Below are 27,196 nucleotides of genomic sequence, written 5' to 3'. Positions count from 1 at the left end.
TTTGCGAAAGTCGGGTTTCATGAAACCCGACTCGACCCTAAAAAAGGCAATGCAAAGCACAGGGTGGGTAATGTTAGGCATCGGGTTCCTGCCTTTGCACAGCAGGAATCCCGAGCATTGCCATCTGCGGTCTTCCATTCCTCTCCGGCTGCAGTGGAGTCTGCTCAGCAAAGATGTCGTTCTTGGAGTCTTACTCACTTTGCTGCTGTTGGCTTGGCTACTTCGGCTAATCAGGGTTCAGCTATGGTAACCTGCAATAGCCAGCAGCGAGCAGATCTTGGGACTAAGTCCTTCTTTCGGTCCACTGAGCATGCCCGTGGGAAGTCCTCTCATTGGAGGTCTGAGGTCACATGCCCAGATCCTATTGCTGCTCCCATTGGACCACTAGGATGGTCCCGGAAGGACGCTGCTATAAAAGAGTCGCATGGCCACACGGCCATACGCTAGTATATACAGTAGTGGATAGTGTTGTGTGTGATGATGGATGCTTGTGAACTGCTGAATGACTCAATAAGAAACCCCTTCCCTTTGATACGTATGTTGGTAGGGTTTAGAGTCCTGAGTCAGCGCCAAGCGGTGGCACTGCATAGCGTCGCAGTGCTTCCAGCACCTCTCACATGTTAAGCCAGAGAGTGTCATCTGCACGAGGCACCTCTGTACCACATACGCCGCAGTGTCCGTCTCAGCGGTGCCGTACACAGTTACTGCGCTTTCCAACGCTAAGCTTAGGCTTGTTAGTGGCATCCACCAGGGTGGCGCTGTACACACGCAGTGCGGTATCACAACTGTCGGCTGCACCCTGTGATTGCTAACAGGGAATAGCGTTTCTCTAAGGTTAATCCCAGTAGTGGTTCCCTAAGCCGTAGTCTGTGAGGTAACAGGCTTCGGCCTATCTTTCTGCGGCTCTGTTCTATAACAGAGTTCGCTCCCGTGCAGACCGGGTCAGCGGTTACTCCGCCAGTGTTCTGTTTGCGTCCGCCATTACCGAGCAGCATCTCTGCACGGTGGACTCCGGGTTGCGATCGCACTTTGTTATATTTTATATTTAGTAGGATCCACAACCCTAACAGTATACTATTGCCAGAGTCTGGCTCTAATGGCAGATGAACAGCGACTTCTTGCGTGCATCTGGCAGCTGGATGGCAGGTTGGCGGCTCTTAAGCATCCAGCCTCAGCTGCGGATGTTACCGTGGTTGTGCTACAGGCAGCCACTGAGGCTGTCTCCCGTGTGTCCACTGACATCCCTGTCCCGACTTTGTCCCACCTTCCACTGCCCGAGAAGTTCTCAAGCAATAGTGTCTTATGTAGGGGTTTCGTGAGCCAGTGCTCTGTACAGCTAGAGTTGCTGGCTGCACGATTCCCCTCCGAGCAGGCTAAGGTGGGATTTATCATTTCCCTCTTGTCGTGCAGGGCTTTGGAGTGGGCCACACCGCTGTGGGAGCATGGTGATCATGTGGTGCAGAGTGCCACTCTGTTCTTGGCCACTCTGAAGCAGGTCTTCTTGGGACCGCAAATCACCCTTGACACCGCGCTCCGGCTGCTGGCATTATCGCAGGGCTCGTCCTTGGTCAGCCACTTCGCCATCCAGTTCAGGACGCAGAACTCTGAGTTAGAGTGGCCAGATAAGGTCCTCATACCAGTGTTCTGGAGAGGTTTTGCTGACCATGTGAAGGTTCCCACCACACTGGAGGAGCTCATTACCGTCTCCACCGTATTGACCTTCGCTTTACCGAGCGAAGGTTGGAGCAGTCCCAGTGTAGGCAGAGGGTTAGGTTGGCACCTAGTTTTGCTAAACCTCTGGGATCTCCCGATTGGGTGTCCGAGCCTCAGGGGTCCATGGGGTCTTCTTGTTCGGGATCCCGGCTCCGGTCCGCTCGAGTACCTGTAGTCTGTTCTGTTTGCCGGCAGTTTGGTCACCTTGCCAACCGATGCCCACAGCGGTCGGGAAAACGTTAGCCTCTAGTGGTCATAGGAGAGGGCTCACTAGAATCAGCAGCGTTTTCCTCCAAGCTGACCTTTAAAGGAACACTTGAGGCTGGTACTTCCACTCTGGCAGTGGAGGTTTGCGTGGACACCGGAGCGGAAGGCAATTTCATGTCTTCCGCCCTCACTCAACGGCATGCAATACCTCTGGTTATGATGGCCAAGACAGTCACCATCAGGGTGGTGAACGGCGCAACTCTACCCTATCAAATTACCCACCAGCCCGCCCTGTTGATACTCTTGGTGTTTCCATTTCATCAGGAGACGATATCCCTCCTGGTCATGCCAGAGGGTATTGATCAGGTCCTGTAAGGGATTCCTTGGTTACGGTTCCAATCTCCCCATATAGAGTGGTCCTCGGGGAGGATTGGTGGTTGGGGTAAAGCCTGTGAGGGTAGATGTCAGAGGGAGTGCGTTCAGGTTGCTTCCACCGAAGTCCCCACAGATCTTTCTTCTCTCCCCGAACACTATCTACAGTATGGGGACGTGTTCTCCAAAAGGGCGGTGGAGACTCTTCCACCCCATCGCCCCTACGATTGTCCTATTGACCTCTTGCCTGGTGCTGAGCCTCCTCGGGGACAGAGGCCATGTCTAAATATATCAGGGAGAATCTGGCAAGGGGATTTATTAGGAAGTCGGTGTCACCAGCAAGGGCGGGATTCTTCTTCGTCCAGAAGAAGAACGGAGAACTGCTTCCCTGCATCGATTACAGGGGTCTTAACGCTATCACCGTTAAGAATAAGTACCCTCTGCTCCTGATATCGGAGCTGTTTGATAGGCTACGGGGAGCGAGAGTGTTTACCAAACTCGATCTGCAGGGGGGCTTGCAACCTGATTCGCATCCATGAGGGGGACGAATGGAAGACCGCATTTAACACCAGGGATGGGCACTATGAATACCTGGTGATGCCCTTCGAGCTCTGTAATGCTGCGGCCGTCTTCCAAGACTTTGTGAATGATATCTTTCAGGATATCCTTACCACCTTGGTAGTAGTCTATCTGGATGCTATTCTCATCTACGCTCCAGATATCGACCCTCACCGGAGAGATGTTCGCAAAGTTTTCGACCTCCTGTGGGCAAACTCCCTCTATGCCAAGTTGGAGAAGTGTGTGTTTCAGCAGGAGTCCTTGCCTTTCCTGGGCTATATCATCTCTGCCCAGGGATTAGCCATGGATCCTGTCAAGCTACAGGCGGTGATAGATTGGCAGGAGCTCCATTCTCTCAAAGCGGTGCAGCGCTTTATGGGGTTCATAAACTACTATCGCCAATTCATCCCCCACTTCTCAACTTTGGTAGCCCCCTTGGTGGCTCTCACCAAGATGGGCGCAAATCCTAAGTTGTGGTCGGTGTCTGTCTCCAAGGCCTTCTCTTCCATTAAGTCCTATTTCGCTAGCGCTCACATTCTACATCGCCCTGATGTAGATAAGCCCTTCATATTGGAGGTGGATGCCTCTTCCATCGCTGCTGGAGTGGTCCTTTTCCAGAAGGACACGGAAGGTCAGAAGCAGCCATGCTTCTTTTTCTCCAGGACCTTCACACCGGCAGAGAGGAATTATTCCATCAGAGACAGGGAGTTGCTAGTGATGAAGTTGACCTTTACGGAGTGGAGACACCTCCTGGAGGGGGTCGCCGCCCTTTCCAGGTGTTCACCTACCACAAGAACTTGGTGTATTTGCAAACGGCCCAGCGGCTGAACTCTCGCCAGGCCAGATGGTCCCTGTTCTCCTCCCGGTTCCATTTGAACCTACATTTTCTCTCCAGGGAGAAGAACGTCCGTGCCGATGCTCTTTCTCGCTTCGCGGTGTCTTCGGAGGAGGAGCCTCGGCTGATTGTCCCGTCCGAGAGCCTGAGGACCGTAGCTCCGGTCGCCCTTGAGTCAGTCCCTCCGGGCAAGACATTTGTCCCTGCCCGTCTGTGACCGGAGTTCCTCTCTTGGGCTCACTCATCGAGGGTGGGTGGACATTTTGGGACAAAACGGACCTCTGAGTTTCTGGCGAGGACGTACTGGTGGCCGCATATGGCTGGTGACGTCAGTGACTATATTCAGGCATGCATTACGAAACAATCACTGACCTCAGGGAGACCAGTCAAAGAAAACACTACAGCAGCCAGCAAAGGCGCTCAATCAGTGAAATCCTAGGCGCATTGCTCCCTGGGAAATACGAATATGCAAATAAAGTCCGTGGAGCCTCATTTAAGAGTCTCAAACACGGGACTAGCCAGATCTTCCTCCAGGGAAGGACCCAGCCAAGGAGTGGCTCCTTTCGGAAACCACCATTACCACCATATTAAGTGGCCCTTTAAGTCTATATCCAGCTCTTTACGAGTTTACAGATATGACAAGGGAAATACCAAGGCCAGGTATCCATCCACAGACAGCTGTTTCAGGGTGTTGCCCCTCATCAGTGTGGAGTAGGATTCTGGCTAGGTGGGAGCAATGCCTAGTAGACCAACATCACGAAACAATCACTGACCTCAGGGAGACCAGTCAAAGAAAACACTGCAGCAGCCGGCAAAGGCGCTCAATCAGTGGAATCCTAGGCGCATTGCTCCCTGGGAAATACGAATATGCGATATATTCAGGCATGCATCTCTTGCGCCCAGAAAAAGTCTCCTCGGCAACAGCCCGCTGGGCTACTTTACTCTCTGCCAGTAGCGGACAGGCCCTGGGAGATGGTCGGTATGGACTTTGTGGTGGGACAGCCCAAGTCCAGTGGTAGCACGGTCATTTGGGTTGTCACCGACCATATCTCTAAGATGGTGCACCTGGTACCTCTCTCCCGGTTACCTTCTGCATGGGGCCTGACAACGTTGTTCATTAAGCACGTTTTCCGCCTGCACGGTATGCCGGACAAGATTGTCAGCGACCGGGGTCCCCAGTTTGCATCTCGGTTCTGGAGAGAGCTCTGTAGCCTGCTCAGCATTGAACTAAATCTCTCCTTGACCTATCATCCCAAGACAAATGAGTTGGTGGAGAGAGCCAACCAGACCCTGGTCACATATCTACAACATTTTGTCTCGGTCAGGCAGGATGACTGGGCATCCTTGCTACCGTGGGCGGAGTTCGCGTTGAACAATGCTGTGGCTGATTCCACCAGTTAGTCCCCATTCCTCCTTAATTACGGTCAGCATCCGCGTGTTCCTGTGCCCATGCCCGTGTCGTCTACCGACTCTAGGGTGGCAGACTGGGCGGTGGAGGCATGTGACATTTGGGACTGCACTCAGGATGCCATATGGGCCTCCAAGGAGAGAATGAGGTCTTTCGCTGATGCACATCGGCGCCCCGCTCCCCCTTTTGCTCCCAGCGACTTGATGTGGCTCTCCGCTTATAACGTCAGGCTGCGGGTTGAGTCCACTAATTTCGCGCCTTGCTTTATAGGTCCCTTCAAGGTCCTCGAGCAAGTTAACCCTGTGGTCTACCGTCTGGCCCTTCCTCCATACCTGGGTATCACTGACACCTTCCACGTGTCCCTCCTTAAGCCCGTTCACATGTCCCGGTTTTTGGAGTCACCTACTGGGACATCAAGCTTGTCCTCGGACAAGTATGAGGTGAACGCCATCGTGGGGTGTAAGGTGGTACAGGGCAAAAAATATCATCTAGTGGATTGGAAGGGTCATGGCCCAGAGGATAGTACCTGGGAGCCTGTGGGGAAAATTTGTGCTCCATTGCTCATTGCGGTTTTTGAGCATTGCAAGGCACAGGGGGAGGGGGGGTAATGTTAGGCATCAGGTTCCTGCCTCTGCACAGCAGGAATCCTTAACATTGCCGTCTGCGGTCTCCCATTCCTCTCCGGCCGCAGTGGAGTCTGCTCAGCGAAGATGTCGTTCTTTGAGTCTTACTCACTTTGCTACTGTTGGCTTGGTTACTGCTGCTAATCAGGGTTCAGCTATGGTAACCTGCAATAGCCAGCAGCGAGCAGCTATTGGGACTAAGTCCTTCTTTCGGTCCACTGAGCATGCCCGTGGGAAGTCCTCTCATTGGAGGTCTGAGGTCACATGCTCATGTCCTATTGCTGCTCCCATTGGACCACTAGGAAGGTCCCGGAAGGACGCTGCTATAAAAGAGTCGCATGGCCACACGGCCATGCGCTATTATAGACAGCAATGGATAGTGTTGTGTGTGATGATGGATGCTTGTGAACTGCTGAATGACTCATTAAGAAACCCCTTCCCTTTGATACGAATGTTGGTAGGGTTTAGAGTTCTGAGTTAGTGCCAAGCGGTGGCACTGCATAGCACCGCAGTGCTTCCAGCATCTCTCACACGTTAAGCCAGAGAGTGTCATCTGCACGAGACACCTCTGTACCGCATACGCCGCAGTGTCCGTCTCAGCGGTGCAGTGTGCAGTTACTGTGCTTTCCAGCGCTAAGCCTAGGCTGGTTAGTGGCATCCACCAGGGCGGCGCTATACACGCAGTGCGGTAGCACAACTGTCGACTGCACCCTGTGATTGCTAACAGGGCACAGCGTTTCTCTAGGGTTAATCTCTGGCGCCGCAGTAGTGGTTCCCTAAGCCGTAGTCTGTGAGGTAACAGGCTTTGGCGTCTCTTTCTGCGGCTCTGTGCTGTAACAGAGTTCGCTACCGTGCACACCGGGTCAGTGGTTACTCCGCCGGTGTTCAGTTAGCATCCGCCATTACCAAGCAGCAGTTTGCCGTCTCTGCACGGTGGACTCTGGGTTGCGATTGCACTTTATTATATTTTATATTTAGTGCGATCCGCAATCCTAACAATAAGAGTCAGATTCCATCCTGTAGCAAGCATTCTTTAATATCTCTGTAGGAGATGATGTGTCCAAATATGGCAACTACTTAGCTTTCCTTACTATAGATGCTTAGGAGCTACAATGCTATATGTATTCTCTTTTTTTTTGCTTACCGTTTCTTTTGACGGCTGCTACTTCTCAGTTAAAACTCCACATCATCCTCATGGACTTCCTGGTCAAGGCCTCAGCCTTCTTTCTTTACTTTCTCTTTTTTCAAGCCTTCTGTCTGCAATTTGGCTTCTCTCTGCTTCTTTCCTCTCCTCAGAATCTTGCTATCTGGGTCTTTAGTCTCCCTCTTGCTACACAAGCATCCAAAAACATGCAGATCTGCCAACTATCAGACCTTAGGTCTGGTGATGCTAGATATTGAGCTCTATATTCTTCACTACCAGGAAGTCATATCCTGTGTCCCTATTTAGCTCCTCTCATTCTGGGCTAGTCCCAACTGTTAACTCTATCCCTACTGACTACTTGTTGCTGGTCAGGATACAACTTCCTCACATGATAATGCAGATTACTAAACTTGCAATACAATGAATGTGCAAAACAGCAAAATGCATTATTTCAGCACAGGAAAGATATATATCTTTGTACCGTAGACTAATACAACATTTGAAGAATCACATATTTATACACAAAACAGCACAGAAATAGCGTAATAGGTAAGTCAAGTGATGTTTATCAGAATATCAAAGCAACCTGGGCTTCCATAACACCTCAGCAGTGCCACAGGCTGATCACCTCCATGCCACGCAGCATTGATGCAGTAATTGATGCAAAAGAAGCCCCGACAAAGTTTTATGAGCATTTACTGAACACACACTTCATAAGGCCAACATTTTGGATTTTAAATTCATTTTTTTAGCTGGTATTATAAAGTATTCTAACTTACTGAGATAATGACTTGTTTTGGGTTTTCATTGGTTGTAAGCCATAATCATCAACATTAACAGAAATAAACACTTGAAATAGATCACTCTGTTTGTAATGACTCTATATAATAAGAGTTTCACTTTTTTATTGAAGAACTGATGATATTCTAATTTTTTGAGATGCACCTGTATAATTTATATGCTTTTGAAATTAGGCTGACGCATTAAAAAGTTCTAGTTCTATCGTATGTCTTGCACCATCAGCAGTAGTTACATTCTTTAGACCCCATTACACATAACGATGTCCCAGCAATCCCACCAATGATCCGACATGATGGAATCGCTGGGACATTGTTAGGCTGATCGCTGGTGAGCTATCACATAGACAGTCCCTCCAGCGATCAGCACCAGCGACGCTGGACGCTGGTTTCTAATGTAAGCATCGGGAATCCAGGAGCCACGGCTCTTGGATACCCGCTGTTTACCTTGGAAACCGGTGTACATGCTGGTTTCCAAGGTAAACATTGGATATCTAAGAGCCGCGAGACTCCAGCATGTACGCCGGTTTCCAAGGTAAACAGCGGGTATCCAGGAGCCGCGGCTCCTGGATACCCGATGTTTACATTAGAAACCAGCGTCCAGCATCGCTGATCACTAGTCTCTCGCTGCCACATGCAGCAATGCGTGCTGGCCAGTGGGAGACCAGCGATCGAAAAATGGCCCAGGCCGATCGAGCACGATCAGCGATAACCGGCAGGGGGGCCGGTCGCTGATCCCCGTCACACACAGCGATCTCGCTGGCGAGATCACTGTGGTGTCACAAAATCAGCGATCTCGCTAGCGAGATCGCTGTGTGTGATGGGGCCATTTGATGTTCGATACCAGAGAGGTAACTTTGAGCTCTATGACTCCACAGTAATAAAAAACTGTAACAAGATCTTTAAAGATCTTAGAGGGAGGAAGGTTGTAATGGCTTCAGGCTTGACAAATCTCAAAGGTTGTGATATTTCTCAAGAAAACACACTGAAACAAAGACTTATTGAGGGTATGACTAAGCTGTGCGGATACAAGATGTGCCTTTACTTATTATGCAGCTCTGTGTTCTGTTATTTTCAGTCATGTAAGACATGCCAACATTTATACATGGAACACCTGCATTTTTGAAGGGTATAAATATTTGGACACACCAGAATTTTTTTGGAGACTGTTGGAAATCACTTGTGTATTTTTGTTTTTTCTCATGGACGCCAACTAAATCCCCAAAACATCTGAGCTGGAGTTAGAGTTGCCTTACATCTGTTCATCTGTGCATCATGTTCTGCTCATACACTCACTGGCCACTTTATTAGGTACACCTGTCCAACTGTGTGTTAAGACTTAATTTCTAATCAGCCAATCACATGGCGGCAACTCAGTGCATTTAGGCATGTAGACATGGTCAAGACAATCTCCTGCAGTTCAAACCGAGCATCAGTATGGGGAAGAAAGGTGATTTGAGTGCCTTTGAACGTGGCATGATTGTTGGTGCCAGAAGGGCTGGTCTGAGTATTTCAGAAACTGCTGATCTACTGGGATTTTCACGCACAACCATCTCTAGGGTTTACAGAGAATGGTCCGAAAAAGAAAAAAAATCCATTGAGCGGCAGTTCTGTGGCCGGAAATGACTTGTTGATGCCAGAGGTCAGAGGAGAATGGGCATACTGGTTCGAGCTGATAGAAAGGCAACAGTGACTCAAATTGCCACCCGTTACAACCAAGGTAGGCAGAAGAGCATCTCTGAACGCACAGTGCGTCGAACTTTGAGGCAGATGGGCTACAGCAGCAGAAGACCACACTGGGTACCACTCCTCTCAGCTAAGAACAGGAAACTGAGGCTACAATTTGCACAAGCTCATCGAAATTGGACAGTAGAAGATTGGAAAAACGTTGCCTGGTCTGATGAGTCTCGATTTCTGCTGCGACATTCGGATGGTAGGGTCAGAATTTGGCGTAAACAACATGAAAGCATGGATCCATCCAGCCTTGTATCAACGGTTCAGGCTGGTGGTGGTGGTGTCATGGTGTGGGGAATTTTTTCTTGGCACTCTTTGGGCCCCTTGGTACCAATTGAGCATCGTTGCAACGCCACAGCCTACCTGAGTATTGTTGCTGACCATGTCCATCCCTTTATGACCACAATGTACCCAACATCTGATGGCTACTTTCAGCAGGATAATGCGCCATGTCATAAAGCTCGAATCATCTCAGATTGGTTTCTTGAACATGACAATGAGTTCACTGTACTCAAATGGCCTCCTCAGTCACCAGATCTCAATCCAATAGAGCATCTTTGGGATGTGGTGGAACGGGAGATTCGCATCAGGGATGTGCAGCCGACAAATCTGCACCAACTGTGTGATGCCATCATGTCAATATGGTCCAAAATCTCTGAGGAATGCTTCCAGCACCTTGTTGAATCTCTGCCACGAAGAATTGAGGCAGTTCTGAAGGCAAAAGGGGGTCCAACCCGTTACTAGCATGGTGTACCTAATAAAGTGGCCAGTGAGTGTATATAGTAATGGAACCTATTGACCTCCAGTCTTTGAAGAGCAGACTAAGAGGATTGTTACACACAACGATATTGTGAACGATATCATTGCAACGTCACCAGTTTGGCGATGTTGCAGCGATGTCGAAACAACATCATTGCGTGTGACATGTAGCAACGATCAATGATCAGATAGCTGATCGTTAATCATTGCTTAATGCTCTGGGCCATAATTCTGTCGTTGGTCTCCCACTGGGCAGCACACATAGCTGCGTGTGACAGCGAGAGACCAACGATCAGCGACGCTGGGAGCTGGTATCCAGGGTAAACAGTGGGTAACTAAGAGCTGTGCGGCTCTTAGATACCCGCTGTTTACCCTGGATACCAGTGTGCACAGCGGGTAACTAAGAGCGGCATGGCTCTTAGATACCCGCTGTATACCTTGGATACCAGCGCGCTGGTATCCAGGGTAAACAGCGGGTATCTAAGAGCCGCGCGACTCTTAGTTACCCGCTGTTTACCCTGGATTCCAGCTTGCTTGCTTGTCTTGATCGCTGGTGGGTCTGTCTATGTGACAGCTCACCAGCGATCAGCTAACTATGTCCCAGCGATCCCATCCACGTCGGATCGTTGGTGGGATCGCTGGGATATTGAAGCGTGTAACGGGACCCTAACCAACAACATCTGCTCCCTCTAAAGTTATATCCCTGCTTGCTACATTCAAAGTTAGGGAATGCAACGGGCGTACTTTAAAGGTGCTTATACACCTTAGATAGTGGTCACCCAATCACTAATTCTGCCGACAGCTCTACCATGCACAAGCACATTTGGCTCAGCTGAGTGTTCATGTGTCTTTAATAGTAAGAGGGGGAAGGAAACATAACAGACCATATCATTTATCTACAGAAGCACATTATCAGAAGGAAAGCTGGCTCTCTTTGATGAGACACATTCCTTATCTGTCAGCTAAAGTAACTTTGAATTATTAGTTGCAATTAGTTGAAATTCAGTCCTATTCATGAGTTCTGAAGGCAGATAATCTACTGAATTCCATACTGCAGTTTGTGGTTTTAGAATAGGAGAGTGTAAGATGTACCAATCTGTGTAAGGCAGAAGGGCACTGGATTCATGATTAATGATATTGGGTTACCGATATACTCTGCCAGCAGCAAAATGTGGTTTGATCACAGACAAGCAAATCACAGATATTGAGGACGTCTCTTTTCAGCTTTTTCATTGATCTAGCAGTTCAGTAATCCTATAGCCTGTCTCCAGTTTACATATCTTACAGATAATATACCAGTACTTAGAGATGGAAATCAAAGTGTTTCCACAAGAATCTGGTTAAAAATGGAGCACTAGATGTGTTCTGCTCTATTTGTTTTCTCCATGTCTCCCAAATTTTGGAATTGGGAAACAAGGGAAATCCATGTGTTCTCAAGCTCCTCAGTCCTGGCCCTATACTAGTAACCTTTATATTGATATACTAATGAACCGCCAAGATGTTATAACATCTAGGACCTAATCAGTGCCCATCAAATGCCATAAAGAACCGTAAGTACGGTAATGTGGCGCCCCCGAGGGTTCAGTCGCCACAGAGGTACTGCACCTCCTCCTGAGGTGTGGTACCCCACCATCCAGGTAAGTTGGAGACACCTGACCACACTCCAACACCTGCATCCCACACAACATAGTAGTGTAGCAAAGCACCCTTTGGTGGCTCCCTGCTTGGAACACGAAGCGTGCTGGTAGGCGGGTGGAGTTTAATTTTGCATCAAAGAGTGGGAAGAGTTTAGGATTCAGTGAGTTTGTCACAGGAGTCTGATGAGGTCAGTCTGTGAGAGGAGATCCCCGGAGTGGGATGGATGAAGGAAGTGCTGCAGCCGACCTCAGTGACCTGGGTCAGCTGGCACAGGAAAGGAACTTTGATAGAAAGCCTGACTCTCCATTATAAGGAAAGGATTAGTACGGAACGTGAGGAGAAGAAGAGAACTAAGGATTAGGGTTAGAGGAGAACCCTTCCCAAGTTCTAAGCGCAAGGCCAGGGTCCGGTCCCTGAGGTTGTACGGATACTAATGGTCCTGCAGCAGACACCGGAGGAATAGAAGTTGTCACCACTTTAATCCCACACCAGATTTGGGGGCACAAGAGCATCGTGAATGAGCCGGGACTAGGTAGTAAGGAGTACCCAAAGCAGGCTACAGCTGTCTGCCGTACAAGTAGAGTTCATAGGAACATCTGACAGGAGGAACTCCAGTGTAACTCAGTACTGTGAGTACCTCACTAAAGGCGCTAAGAGGGAGACTTTCAGAAAAGGCACATACAGTCATATGTAAAAGTTTGGGCACCCCTATTAATGTTAACCTTTTTTCTTTATAACAATTTTGGCTTTTGCAACAGCTATTTCAGTTTCATATATCTAATAACTGATGGGCTCAGTTATATTTCTGGATTCAAATGAGGTTTATTGTACTAACAGAAAATGTGCAATCTGCATTTAAACAAAATTTGACCGGTGCAAAAGTATGGGCACCCTTATCATTTTCTTGATTTGAACACTCCTAACTACTTTTTACTGACTTCCTGAAGCACTAAATTGGCTTTGTAACCTCATTGAGCTTTGAACTTCATAGCCAGGTGTATCAAATCATGAGAAAAGGTATTTAAGGTGGCCACTTGCAAGTAGTTCTCCTATTTGATTCTCCTATGAAGAGTGGCATCATGGGCTCCTCAAAACAACTCTCAAATGATCTGAAAACAAAGATTATTCAACATAGCTTTTCAGGGGAAGGATACAAAAAGTTGTCTCAGAGATTTAACCTGTCAGTTTCCACTGTGAGGAACATAGTAAGGAAATGGAAGAACACAGGTACAGTTCTTGTTAAGCCCAGAAGTGGCAGGCCAAGAAAAATATCAGAAAGGCAGAGAAGAAGAATGGTGAGAACAGTCAAGGACAATCCACAGACCACCTCCAAAGACCTGCAGCATCATCTTGCTGCAGATGGTGTCACTGTGCATCGGTCAACAATACAGCGCACTTTGCACAAGGAGAAGCTGTATGGGAGAGTGATGCGAAAGAAGCCGTTTCTGCAAGCACGCCACAAACAGAGTCGCCTGAGGTATGCAAAAGCACATTTGGAAAAGCCAGTTACATTTTGGAAGAAGGTCCTGTGGACTGATGAAACAAAGATTGAGTTGTTTGGTCATACAAAAAGGTGTTATGCATGCGCTGTATTGTTGACCGATGCACAGTGACACCATCTGCAGCAAGATGATGCTGCCGGTCTTTGGAGGTGGTCTGTGGATTGTCCTTGACTGTTTTCACCATTCTTCTTCTCTGCCTTTCTGATATTTTTCTTGGCCTGCCGCTTCTGGGCTTAACAAGAACTGTACCTGTGTTCTTCCATTTCCTTACTATGTTCCTCACAGTGGAATCTGACAGGTTAAATCTCTGAGACAACTTTTTGTATCCTTCCCCTGAAAAGCTATGTTGAATAATCTTTGTTTTCAGATCATTTGAGAGTTGTTTTGAGGAGCCCATGATGCCACTCTTCATAGGAGAATCAAATAGGAGAACTACTTGCAAGTGGCCACTTTAAATACCTTTTCTCATGATTTGATACACCTGGCTATGAAGTTCAAAGCTCAATGAGGTTACAAAACCAATTTAGTGCTTCAGGAAGTCAGTAAAAAGTAGTTAGGAGTGTTCAAATCAAGAAAATGATAAGGGTGCCCATACTTTTGCACCGGTCAAATTTTGTTTAAATGCAGATTGCACATTTTCTGTTAGTATAATAAACCTCATTTGAATCCAGAAATATAACTGAGTCCATCAGTTATTAGATATATGAAACGGAAATAGCTGTTGCAAAAAACAAAATTGTTATAAAGAAAAAAGGTTAACATTAATAGGGGTGCCCAAACTTTTACATATGACTGTATGTTGGCGGAGTGTTGGACAGGAGTAGTTCATCTTGCCTGGAAGTTGGCTGAGCTCCTGACCCAGAGGACACGGCACGGACACGGGCTCTTTTGCCTTTTACCACAACAGACTGTGAGTAAAGCTTTGGAACTACATGCCCTGGTGTCCTCCACTTATTCCTGCGTCAACCTGCCCGGCACTGCTACATCCCCTGCACCCAACACTACACCATCTAAGTGTCACTTCACCTACTCTGCCCTGAGACTACAGCCCTGCCTGTGTAGGGCTATAACATCATTGCTGCACCACACCATCTGTCCCAGAGGATCTGTCTGCAGCGTCGGCTTAAAATCTTCATTGCCGAACACCACAGGTGGCGTCACGACTCATTCATTCTAATCATCATAAGCACACTGACCATTCTCCCTTTTACAATGGGCGCCCAGGGCCACGGGCCGGGTCCCAGCTGCCGTGACATCTCCCATTGAAGCTCATCGGGCCCGGTACCGAGTACCCCACGACCCTGGGAGCACGACCCAACTTGACGTCATGAACAGGATGACGAAACCCGGTGCCACTGGGTCCTGTGTGCCTGAGTTTTACTGGACTTAAACATTGCTGAGAATGTGCAGAATAACCAAATTAATAGACTGTAAAATGGACTCTAAAAATGGCCGCCGGCACGGAGAAGAAGGGCGTGACAATATGGGTGGTCCTAAGAAAAGACAGCGAACTGTCCTGGGCCTCCCCTGCCTGAACTTCTATGCAACTGCAACATGGCCCACCCCCCGAGGGGTTCGTATACTGGCCTGGTATGGAGGAGTAGGAAGAAGACGCCGCCCTCAGAAGGAGGAGCGAGGGCCGGTGGCGGGAAAAGAGTCGAGACAGGAAGAAGAAGAAAGAGAGAGCGCCATGATGGAAGAAGGAGGGAGGCCCGAAGAGCGCAAGGAGGTTGAGCTGAACCTCCCCGGCGCATTGGCTGAAGGCTCCGATCCAGCTTCCACAATGGACCGCCAGCAGCTGAAGGCCGAGATTGCCCAGCTGACTCACCGTCTATGGCTGAGGCAGGAGGCGCTCTGGATGATGAACTGGCAGCATGCCCAGGAGGGGCCTACACCATCGGTACCTCCATGCCCGGTAACCTCACGATTGGTACCCGCTGTCACACCAGTACCTGCGCCCGCGGTACCTGCTGCCGCTGCACAAGACTTCTCCCAGGCAACAACTGTGAAAACTACGGTCGCTGCTGTGCCATTGGCAGAGCCTGTCTCCACCTGCACGCTGCCATCACCGCAGAGCTCGCCCTGTTGGGAGGAGCTCTCTGAGGACCTGGGAGCCAGAGCGGAGGAAGCTGAGCCCCAACCTGGACCTGACGCGGCTGCACAGGTCCCACCGGTGACCCTTGCGGATCCGGAGCCGCCATCTGCCCCACCATCGTCCCCTACCTTGGGTCCGGCAGCGCCGGTGAACGTCGTACACCGCCGGGAGGCTCCAGGTATGACTGCCACCCCTCCCAACGGGTTGCCTCTTGAGTTCTCATGTACTGAGGCCGGCATGCTTGAACTCCACATGGGACAATTAGATGAGCTGTGCTCTCAATCCCGTAGCACTAAGCTTACTGAGATGGGGAAGTGGAAGAAGTCCCTGCTGAAAAGAGTCAGGCTGGAACAAGCACTTCCCATTCGACATCTCCTGAGATCAGCAGAAGAGTCTGAGCAGCTGACGGGTGTCACTAAACATCATGTGTTCCCTTTGCCACAGATTCAGAACCCCTTCATTTCACCCTATAAGCGCCCACAGACACCGGTACCACCAGATGTCAGGCCAAAAACCAAGTTAGTAGTGCCGCAAACTGCAGTACCGCCTGAAATTGAGGAACAATATCCCTTGATACCAGCTGCAACCCCTGCAGAATCACAGGCAGCAGAGATATCACCAGCAGCAGTTGATGTGCTACCTATACAGGCAGATGCCAACCTCACTCCAGGAGAAAAGGAGTATCTGCAATTTGTGGCCAGTCAGCAGGAAGAGGATGTTCACAAGTTCTTCCCTGGAAGCAGCCCAAGTCATCAGCTTCCAGTACCCCAGGAGGGGACCACCAACATTAAAGAGCATACCAAAAACTAACTCTGTTACCCAGGAGGGTATTTGCACCATTGTGCCTGTTTTTCTATTTTTAGTTATCATGATGCTTCTCTGTTGATTCCAGTTTTGTTGCCCATTTTTATTGGCAGCGTTTTTCTTACTGAACTGTGGAGATCATGGACACTGAATGATCCAGAACTGTAATGTATATAGTTGCACCTCTTTAGGTGCCCTTTCTTGGTTTTACATAGCCCTTTTTGGAACAAGGACTACCTCACCTGGAGCACGGCTCCCACCAAAAGGACACTGCAAGAGATCCCGGCTGGAAGCGGTGTCCAGCACTTAACAAGAATTATTGAAGTTTTGATGTGAAGTATTTTATAATGTGCCTTATGAAAGTATTAATAGTTAGAGAACAGCTTTTATATAGAATCTAGTTAATAGCAATAACTATTAGGAATGTTTTAATAAAAAGATGAAGGATTTGAATAAAGATAAAGATTTGAAAAATGCAGGTGACGAACCAGGCATCAGCGGTTGTCACTCAAGGTTAATAATAGAAAGTAGAAAATGAGAAAGGAGAGATGATGAAGAAATGTGTTATAATACTTGAAGTGATAGTGAGTTACTGACAATAGCACTTTTGAAATAGGAACTGTAGTAAGATATAGATAGTTAGTTAAAATGTTTGTAACGTTCCAGAGTCAGTGCCTCCCTCATTGGGAAGTTTAGATAAGAACTGTTTATTTAGCATTGCAAAAATTTTGTATGTTTCTGTATTTGTCCATCATTGCTTCTTTTACAGCCCGCGGACGTGCTGTGTTTAACGGGGGGTATGTGACGCCCCTGAGGGTTCAGTTGCCACAGAGGTACTGCACCTCCTCCTGAGGTACCCCACCATCCAGGTAAGGTGGAGACACCTGACCACACTCCAACACCTGCATCCCACACAACATAGTAGTGTAGCAAAGCACCCTTTGGTGGCTCCCTGCTTGGAACACGAAGCGTGCTGGTAGGCGGGTGGAGTTTAATTTTGCATCAAAAGAGCGGGAAGAGTTTAGGATTCAGTGAGTTTGTCACAGGAGTCTGACGAGGTCAGTCTGTGAGAGGAGATCCCCGGAGTGGGATGGATGAAGGAAGTGCTGCAGCCGACCTCAGTGACCAGGGTCCGCTGGCACAGGAAAGGAACTTTGATAGAAAGCCTGACTCTCCATAATAAGGAAAGGATTAGTACGGAACATGAGGAGAAGAAGAGAACTAACGATTAGGGTTAGAGGAGAACCCTTCCCAAGTTCTAAACACAAGGCCGGGGTCCGGTCCCCAAGGTTGTATGGATACTAATGGTCCTGCAGCAGGCACCGGAGGAATAGAAGTTGTCACCACTTTATTCCCACACCAGATTTGGGGGCATAACAGCATCCTGAGTGAGCCGGGACTAGGTAGTAAGGAGTCCCCGAAGCAGGCTACAGCTGTCTGCCGTATAAGTAGAGTTCATAGGAACATCTGACAGGAGTAACTCCAGTGTAACTCAGTACTGTGAGTACCTCACTAAAGGCGCTAAGAGGGAGACGTTCAGAAAAGGCACGTATGTTGGCGGAGTGTTGGAAAGGAGTAGTTCATCTTGCCTGGAAGTTGGCTGAGCTCCTGACCCGGAGGACATGGCATGGACGCGGGATCTTGTGCCACAACAGATTGTGAGTAAAGCTTTTGAACTACATGCCCTGGTATCCTCCACTTATTCCTGCGTCAACCTGCCCGGCACTGTTACATCCCCTGCGCCTGACACTACACCATCTGTGTCACTTCACCTACTCTGCCCTGGGACTACAGCCCTGCCCGTGGAGGGCTATAACATCATTGCTGCACCACACCATCTGTCCCAGAGGATCTGTCTGCAGCGTCGGCTTAACATCTTCATTGCCGAACACCACAGGTGGCGTCACGACTCATTCATTCTAATCATCATAAGCACACTGAACATTCTCCCTTTTACAATGGGCACCCAGGGCCACGAGCTGGGTCCCAGCTGCCGTGACATCTCCCATTGAAGCTCATCGGGCCGGTACCGAGTACCCCACAGCCCTGGGAGGGCGACCCAGTAATGCTTCAGTTATTGACACTTTACAAAAATTGCATGACAAGTGCAGAGTTTCCATCGCAGCTCCATCAGTAGTTGTCTAGTTGTCAGATCTGCTAGTTTTGCAGTGATGCATCCAACTTCACTATTGGTCCTGCATAGAAGAAAGAGGGAGGGAGAAGCTCACCAATGCTGCTAATGATGCAATCTGATTTTTAAAATATTGCCAAAGGATGGGTGTGCTGAACTTCCTTCTGCTTAGTTGTGCATGAACATCAAACAGCAGATTTGTCATTCTGGATTCTGAAAAGGTTGAGTCATAGACTGCCTTTCTAGAAGTGGATGGAACTAAAAATGAGCACATGCGGAAAATACAGTCTATCCATGACTTCCAAATCACTCTTTAAAGGTGTGGTCCAAAACTAACATTTGTTTTAATCCTAAATATCTGTCTATTTAATGTCATAATGTTATCTCTTTTTAATACACTTTAATTAAAAATTCCCTACTATTTCCTCACTACTTTAACTGCTTTATTTATATATTTTTTTCACTTACCTCCTCGGGATTCTCAAATGAGATGTCATCAGGTGGCAGAAGCTGTAGTCACTGCCACAGGATCTGTCCCCACCCTCAAATGAAGTGTAACCAGTGACGTCAGTTTCAGGGGCTGGGCTAGTCACTGCTCTAATGAACATGCATTGGTTGTCAATTCTGATGTATGCTCAGATCCCTTGTATGTATACAATATTCTTTTTAATGCATAGTGACAATACGCTCCCTCACTGGCTATAAGAAGTAACGAGTCTACAAGAGAGTACACTGTCAATGTGCATTGCAATAAGATTCCCTGTCGAGCACGGAATGGAAAGACCATTTGCGGGGGTGGGGCTGGTTTCTGCTCACTGGATTTTCTCCTTACAGTTTGCACTGACAGTCCTCTCTCTTGCCTGCTCGTCTTATCAGATCAGGGAGGGAGTTCACTGTCACTGTGCATTAAAAAGATGCCCCCTAATGACACCTGGGTGTTCTCAAATGAAACATCAAATAAGAAAGCAAGTAATCAAAAAAAAGCAGATGAATAAAGTAGAGAGGGAACCATAGGGACTTTTTAATTAAAGTGAATTAGAAAAGCAATTAGATTACTACATTAAATAGACACAGGATTAAAAAAATGTTATTTCCCACCACACCTTTAATTAAGTGCAAGCTTACATGGAACATTATTGGTGACAACACGTAACTAGAGATTGGCGGGCACCTGGATATTCGGGTCTGGCAGGTTTGGCCGAACAGTTACAAAAAGTTTGGGTTTGGGTACCAGAACCGTACCCGGACCCGAACACGGACCTCATTCAATTGAATGGGGCGCCCGAACATCCAGTGCTTGCAATGCTGTCATGTTCATGGCAGTGCGGCAAACACCGCTTCTGATTGGCGATGAAACCATCCACGCTGGTCAGAAAGCTGTGGTTCCCATACTGTCAAAAAACAGCATGAGCACTCAGCTGTGATTAGAGGTATAAAGCTTACCTCCGGTCACTGCTGTCAGCTGATGGGACTACTTATCCCATCACCTGACACCTGCTGCCACTAATTACAGTGAGAAAAGGACTGGCGGATGGGAGTATTCATTAGCAGCTCCAGCGCTTTAAATAGATCATTTTATAAAAACGGTGTGGGTTCCCCAGTATTTTTACTAACTAGCCAGACAAAACTCACAGCTGGGGGCTGCAATCCTCAGCTGTCAGCTTCAGCAAGGCTAGTTATTAAAAATATAGGGGTCCCCACCGTTGTTTTTTTAGATTATTTAAATAAGTTATTTTAAAAAACGATGTGGGGTCCCCCCTCATTTTGGACAACCAGCGTTTCTAAAGCAGACAGCTCGAGGCTGGTATTCTCAGGCTGGTAAGGGACCATGGATATTGCCCCCCCAGCCTAAAAATAGAAGCCCGCAGCTGCCTAGAAAAGGCACATCTGTTAAATGCTCCAATTCTGGCTCTTTGCCTGGCTCTTTCCACTTGCCCTGTATCAGTGTTAAGTGGGGTGATAGTTGGGGGGGTTGATGTCACCTTTGTATTGTCAGGTGACATCAAGCCCACGGCTTAGTAATGGAGATGGACAGGAATGGTATATTGTTGTTTTTTTATTTTAGTTTTATTACAGGAGATTGAGGGCTTTGGTGGAATTAGACAAGGTTGTAAGTATGGTTTAATTAAGATTAGTGATGAGCGAGTTTACTCGTTGCTCAGGTTTTCCCGAGCATGCTCTGGTGTCCTTCGAGTATTTTAGCGTGCTAGGAGATTTTGTTTTCGTCGTCTTATCTGCATGATTTGTGACTTGTACAGGCTGAATACATGTGGGAATTCCCTAACAAACAGGCATTCCACACATGCATTCAGGCTGTCTACAAGTCGCAAATCATGCAACTGAAACAACAAAAGCTAAATCTACGAGCAAGTTAAAATACTTGGAGGACACCCGAGCATGCTCGGGAAAACCTGAGCGACGAGTATACTCGCTAATCACTATTTAAGATTATTAACCCCTTCACCCCCAAGGGTGGTTTGCACGTTCATGACCGGGCCAATTTTTACAATTCTGACCACTGTACATTTATGAGGTCATAACTCTGGAACGCTTCCATGGATCCCGGTGGTTCTGACAGTGTTTTCTCATGACATATTGTACTTCATGCTAGTGGTAAAATTTCATTCAAATAACTTGCGTTTATTTGTGAGAAAAACGGAAATTTGGCGAAAATTTTGAAAATTTCGCAATTTTCCAACTTTGAATTTTTATGCCCTTAAATCACAGAGATACGGCACACAAAAAACTTGATAACTAACATTTCCCACATGTTTACTTTACATCAGCACAATTTTGGAACCAAAATTTTTTTTTGTTAGGAAGTTATAAGGGTTAAAAGTTGACCAGCGATTTCTCATTTTTACAACACCATTTTATTTTTACGGACCACATCACATTTGAAGCCACTTTGCAGGGTCTATATGATAGAAAATACCCAAAAGTGACACCATTCTAAAAACTGCACCCCTTAAGGTGCTAAAACCCACATTCAAGAAGTTTATTAACCCTTTAGGTGTGTCACAGGAATTTTCTTGAATATTTAAAAAAAAATGAACATCTAAATTTTTTTCACAAAAAAAATATTTCAGGTTCAATTTTTTTTATTTTACCAGGGGTAACAGGAGAAATTGGACTGCAAAAGTTATTGTGCAATTTGTCCTGAGTACGCTGATACCTGATATGTGGGGGGGAACGACTGTTTCGGCGCATGGCAGAGCTCAGAATGGAAGGAGCGCCGTTTGACTTTTTCAATGTAAAATTGGCTGGAATTCAGATCGGACGCCATGTCACGTTTGGAGAGTCCCTGATGTACCTAAACAGTGGAAACCCCCTACAAGTGACCCCATTTTGGAAACTAGACCCCCAAGGAACTTATCTAGATATGTGGTGAGAACTTCGAACCCACAAGGGCTTTACAGAAGTTTATAACGTGCAGCGGTACAATTAAAAAGTCATATTTTTTCCACAAAAATGATCTTTTCACCCCAATTTTTATTTTCCCAAGGGTAACAGGACCCTAAAAGTTATTGTGCAATTTGTCCTGAGTACGCTGATACCCCACATGTGGGAGTAAACCACTATTTGGGCGCATGGCAGAGCTCGGAAGGGAAGCAGCGCCATTTGACGTTTTTGGCAGGAATTGAGATCTGACATCATGTCGCGATTGGAAAACCCCTGATGTACCAAAACAGTGGAAACCCCCCACAAATTACACCATTTTGTAAACTAGACCCCCCAAGGAACTTATCTAGATGTGTGGTGAGCACTTTGAACCCCCCAGTGCTTCACAGAAGTTTATAACGCCCGGGCGTGAAAATAAACAATTCGTATTTTTTCCACAAACATGATCTTTTAGTCACCATTTTTTTTTATTTTCCCAAGGGTACCAGGAGAAATTGGACCCCAAAAGTTGTTGTCCAATTTGTCCTGAGTATGCTGATACCACATATGTGGGAGAAAACTACTGTATGGGCACACGTCGGGGCTCGGAAGGGAAATAGTGACGTTTTGGAATTCAGACTTTGATGGAATGGTCTGCGGGTGTCATGTTGCCTTTGGAGAACCCCTAATGTACCTAAACAGTGGAAACCCCCCACAAATGACCCCATTTTGAAAACTAGACCCCCTAAGGAACCTATCTAGATGTGAGGTGAGCACTTTGAACCCCCAAGGGCTTCACAGAAGTTTATAATGCCAGGGCATGAAAATAAAAAAAATCGTATTTTTTCCACAAACATGATCAATTAGTCCCCAATTTTTTTATTTTCCCAAGGGTAACAGGAAAAATTGAACCCCAAAAGTTGTTGTCCAATTTATCCTGAGTACGCTGACGCCCCATATGTGGGAGAAAACTACTGTATGGACACACGTCGGGGCTCGGAAGGGAAGTAGTGACGTTTTGGAATGCAGACTTTGAGGGAATGATCTGCGGGTGTCATGTTGCCTTTGGAGAGCCCCTAATGTACCTAAACAGTGGAAACCCACCACAAATGACCCCATTTTGGAAACGAGACCCCATAAGGAACTTATCTAGATGTATGGTGATCACTTTGAACCCCCAAGGGCTTCACAGAAGTTTATAATGCCCGGGCATGAAAATAAAAAAAATCATATTTTTTCCACAAACATGATCAATTAGTCCCCAATTTCTTTTATTTTCCCAAGGGTAACAGGAGAAATTGGTACCCCAAAAATTGTTTTGCAATTTGTCCTGAGTAGGCTGATACCCTACATGTGGGGGTAAAACACTGTTTGGGCACATGGCAGAGCTTGGAAGGGAAGGAGCACCATTTGATTTTTTCAACTCAGAATTGGCTGGAATTGAGATCAGATGCCATGTTGCATTTGGAGAACCCCTGATGTGCCCAAACAGTGGAAACCCCCAATTCTAACTCCAACCCGAACCCCAACACACCCCTAACCCTAATCTCAGCCCTAACCCTAACCCTAGCCCTAACCCTAACCCTAATGGAAAAATGGAAATAAATAAAAAAAATTTATTTTATTATTTTTCCCTAACTAAGGGGGTGATAACGGGGGGGTTTGATTTACTATTTATGGCGGTTTTTATGTTTGGCAGCTGTCGCACGCTAAAAGACGCTTTTTATTGTAAAAATAGTTTTTGCATCACCACATATTGAGAGCTATAATTTTTCCATATTTTGACCCACCGAGTCATGTGAGGTCTTATTTTTTGCGGGATGAGTTGACATTTTTATTGGTACCGTTACCATTGGTACTACCGTGATGTTTTTTGATCGCTTTTTATTCCGATTTTTGGGACGCAGAATGAACAAAAACCAGCGTTTCATGAATTTCTTTTGGGGGGGTGCGTTTATACCGTTCTGCGTGGGGTAAAATTGATAAAGCGGTTTTATTCTTCGGGTCAGTACGGTTACAGCGATACCTCATTTAGGTCTTTTTTTATGTTTTGTCGTCTTTTTGCAATGAAAACTATTTTATATAAAAAATAATTATTTTTACATCGCTTTATTCTGCGAGCTATAACTTTTTTATTTTTTTGCTGATGATGCTGTATGCCAGCTCGTTTTTTGCGGGACAAGATGACGTTTTCAGTGGTACCATGGATATTTATATGCGTCTTTTTGATCGCGCGTTATTGCACTTTATGTTCGGCAGCATGATAATAAATCATTATTTTTTGCTTGGTTTTTTATTTTTATTTTTTAAGGGGTTTGCTAAAGGGGTTAACTAATGGGACAGTTTTATAGGGCGGGTCGTTACAGACGCGGTGATACCTAATATGTGTACTTTTATTGTTTTTTGTTTTTTTTTATTTCCAAAAAATGGATTTATTGGGGGAATATTTTTCTTTTTTTTCTAATTTATTTGGTGTTTTTTTTTTAATTATTTTAGCACTTTTTTTTATTTTTTTTAACTTTATTACATAGTCCCAGGTGGGACATCACTGTCCTGTGACAGATCGCTGATCTGTCACATCACAGATCACTGTGACAGATCAGCGATCTGTCACAGGCAGTGCAGAAGGCTTCCTCATGCCTGCGCTTTGCAGGCACTGAGGAAGCCAGCTTCCTGCAGGCCCCTGAAGGCCCCCGTCGCCATCTTGGATTCGGGGGCCTGTAGGAAAGGAGCCCCCCGCAGCAGCGCTGCACATTGCGCTGCCGTGGGGGGCTCAGGGAAGCACGGAGGGAGCCCCCTCCCTGCCGATGCTTCCCTTTAACCCCCGGTACACCGCGATCATGTTTGATCGAGGTGTGCAAGGGGTTAACGTGTCGGGGGCGGTCCGTGACCGCCCCTGACACATTGTGCCGGGTGTCAGCTGTGATAATCAGCTGACACCCGGCCGCGATCAGCGGCGCTCACCACGTGTGCGCCGCTGATCGCGGTAGACATACTATCCCGTCCTTGGGCATAGGGACCCGGGTCCCATGGACGGGATAGTACGTCGGATGTCAGGAAGGGGTTAAAGGAGTCTGTGTCATTCTTTCAATTAAAGGACTTTATTCTGGCTGTGTCTTTATTTACCATGCTACTATAGGAATAGTAATGAATAGGTGTCTTATAGACGCTTCAACATTACTTTACTAAGCCATGGGTTGGATGTCACCTGACAATACAAAGGGCAAAGGGCAAGTGGGAAAAGCCAGGCAAAGCGCTAGAATTGGCACGACTAACAGATGTGCCTTTTCTGGGCAGCTACGGGCTGCTATTTTTAGGCTGGAGGGGTCAATATCCATGGCCCCTTAGTAGCCTGAGAATACCAGCCCCCAGCTGTCTGCTTTAGCAAAGCAGGTTGTCAAAAATGTGGGGATCCCATGCAGTTTTTTTTATTATTTATTTAAATAATTAAAAAAAACAGCATGGGGACCCCTCTATTCTTGATTACTAGCTTTGCTGAAGCTGACAGCTGAGGGTTGCAGCCCCCAGCTGTGAGTTTTGTCTGGCTAATTAGCAAAAATACAAGGGAACCCACGCCGTTTTTTTTACTATTTACAGAGAATACTCCCATCTGCCGCTCCTGCTCTCACTGTAATTAGCGGCAGCAAGTGACGGATGATGGGAGCAGTAGTCCCATCAGCTGACACCAGTAAGCTTTATACCTCCGATCACAGCTGAGCGCTCAGTTTGTCCTTTGACAGAGTGGGAAGTGCAGCTCTCTGACCAGTGGGTATGATTTCACCGACGATCAGAAGTGGTGTTTGCCACGCTGTTATGCACATGACAACGCGACAAACACCCAGTGTTCGGGCAGCCGAGCCCGAATGGTAACACAGACTTCCTGGTGAAGTCCGTGTTCGGTGTCCGTGTCCGAACAGTAGGTGTTAAGTACGGACACCAAACTTTACAGTTTGGGTTCACCCATTTCTACACAAAACTTATACATTTTGTTTGGGTGCAGAACTAATCATTTTGGGATATCCGTTCTATAGAATTTGCTTTTGTGCAATGCTGTTTATTAAACTTTTACACCAAATTACACCTTTTAATTTATTACATGTCTGACTGGGACAAATTGTGTATTATTATAAAGTAGAAATCGGTATAGCAGGGAATGTTCTGTATTTACAAGTCACCGTCGGGAAATGAAATGACATATTTAAGAATTTCTATCACATTTCAGTACAAAAATGTATGTGGCCATTGAGGATGCTGGGAATTATTGTGCTAGTGACAGTGTGCTTTTCTATTCTCAGGTCACTCACTTATTTGATAATGGAGGCACAGTGTTCTTTGCTATATTCATGGCAATATGGGGTAAGTCTGTTTTTTGTTAAAGGAGTTTTCCTATTTCATAAAGTGGTGACATCACTAAAGGGGTGGTCCAGGCTTCGGGTACAAATCTGTAGTCACTATGGGACTGCAGACTTGTCAATCCTCACAGAACACAGTGTGCACGCGGTCAGGATTCTCCGGTGCTGGTATAGGGAGCGGGCACATCACAGCAAGTATGCAATTTGCAGACGTGGTCACATACGAACTAGACGTTTGTGGTCTTCCTCAATACTAGTGTATTGAGTGAGGCTGGACACGTCTAGTCAGAATGAAGCCGCTATGCAAATTGCTTACTTGTGATCACATGACCACCTACACTTTTTGCTGACACCGAAGAATCTGACAGTCGTGCACGCTGTGATGATTCACAAATCTGCAGTCAACTAGAGTCACTACAGACTTGTAGCCCAAGCCTGGACAACCCCTTTAATGATATGGCATAAATTTATGATTGGTAATAGTTTGACCTCAGTGATCCCCTTTTATTTGCAGTTTATATATCTGTGGCTGGCTCATATGCTGTTGCTGCATCACTTAAAGGGATTATCCGGTGATAACTTGTTGATTGGTGGGGCTCTGACCACTGGGATCTGCAACGATTATCAGAACTTTTTTCCCTGCTAGAATGGAGCAACAATGTGTACGGTCAACCGCAGCTCCATTCAATCCACATGGGGCAATCTTTCTGGCAACCAATTAGAGAATGAAGGGTGAGTTGGAATCTGACCCGCCACCCCATTTCCTAACAGGGATAAAACATCCTCGTCAGAGGTAAAAATTCCCCATTCTCCCAATTGGAGCGGAGCACACTGATCAGGAAGTTATCACCTATTCTGCTAATTGATCGCACTGGACAAAGGAAGCTTCATCTGATTAGGAACTCTCCAGCTGTGGTGAAACTACAATTCCCAGCATACCGTCAGTGACAAGCTGTCAGAAGACTGGACATGGTGGGAGTGGAAGTTTAACATCAGGAGAGACTAGACCAAACACAGCAAAGAAGATTTTCAGTTATAAAAACATTGGAAAGCATGAAGCTTTTGTCTTAAAATTGGCAGGGCTTCAAAAAAGTGTCGAAAAATAAGACTTGACCTGACATTGTGTTTCCTAATAGCAGATGA

General features: G+C 46.8%; 1 protein-coding gene across 2 annotated transcripts in view; it reads left to right on the top strand.

Annotated features, from left to right (window-relative positions):
* ANO3 (anoctamin 3) overlaps positions 1–27,196 on the top strand; it is a 1,013,249-nt gene that overhangs the window by 824,314 nt on the left and 161,739 nt on the right. For both annotated transcript variants that reach the window (XM_073573877.1, XM_073573878.1), the window contains one exon: positions 25,997–26,057. In XM_073573877.1, coding sequence (XP_073429978.1) covers positions 25,997–26,057 — 61 coding nt within the window. The remainder of the gene's footprint in view (positions 1–25,996; positions 26,058–27,196) is intronic.

Source organism: Dendrobates tinctorius, unplaced genomic scaffold (assembly GCF_039654945.1).
Source record: "Dendrobates tinctorius isolate UK_male_01 unplaced genomic scaffold, ASM3965494v1 ptg000037l, whole genome shotgun sequence".
Lineage (NCBI taxonomy): Eukaryota > Metazoa > Chordata > Amphibia > Anura > Dendrobatidae > Dendrobates > Dendrobates tinctorius.
This window is presented reverse-complemented; position numbering and strand designations above follow the sequence as displayed.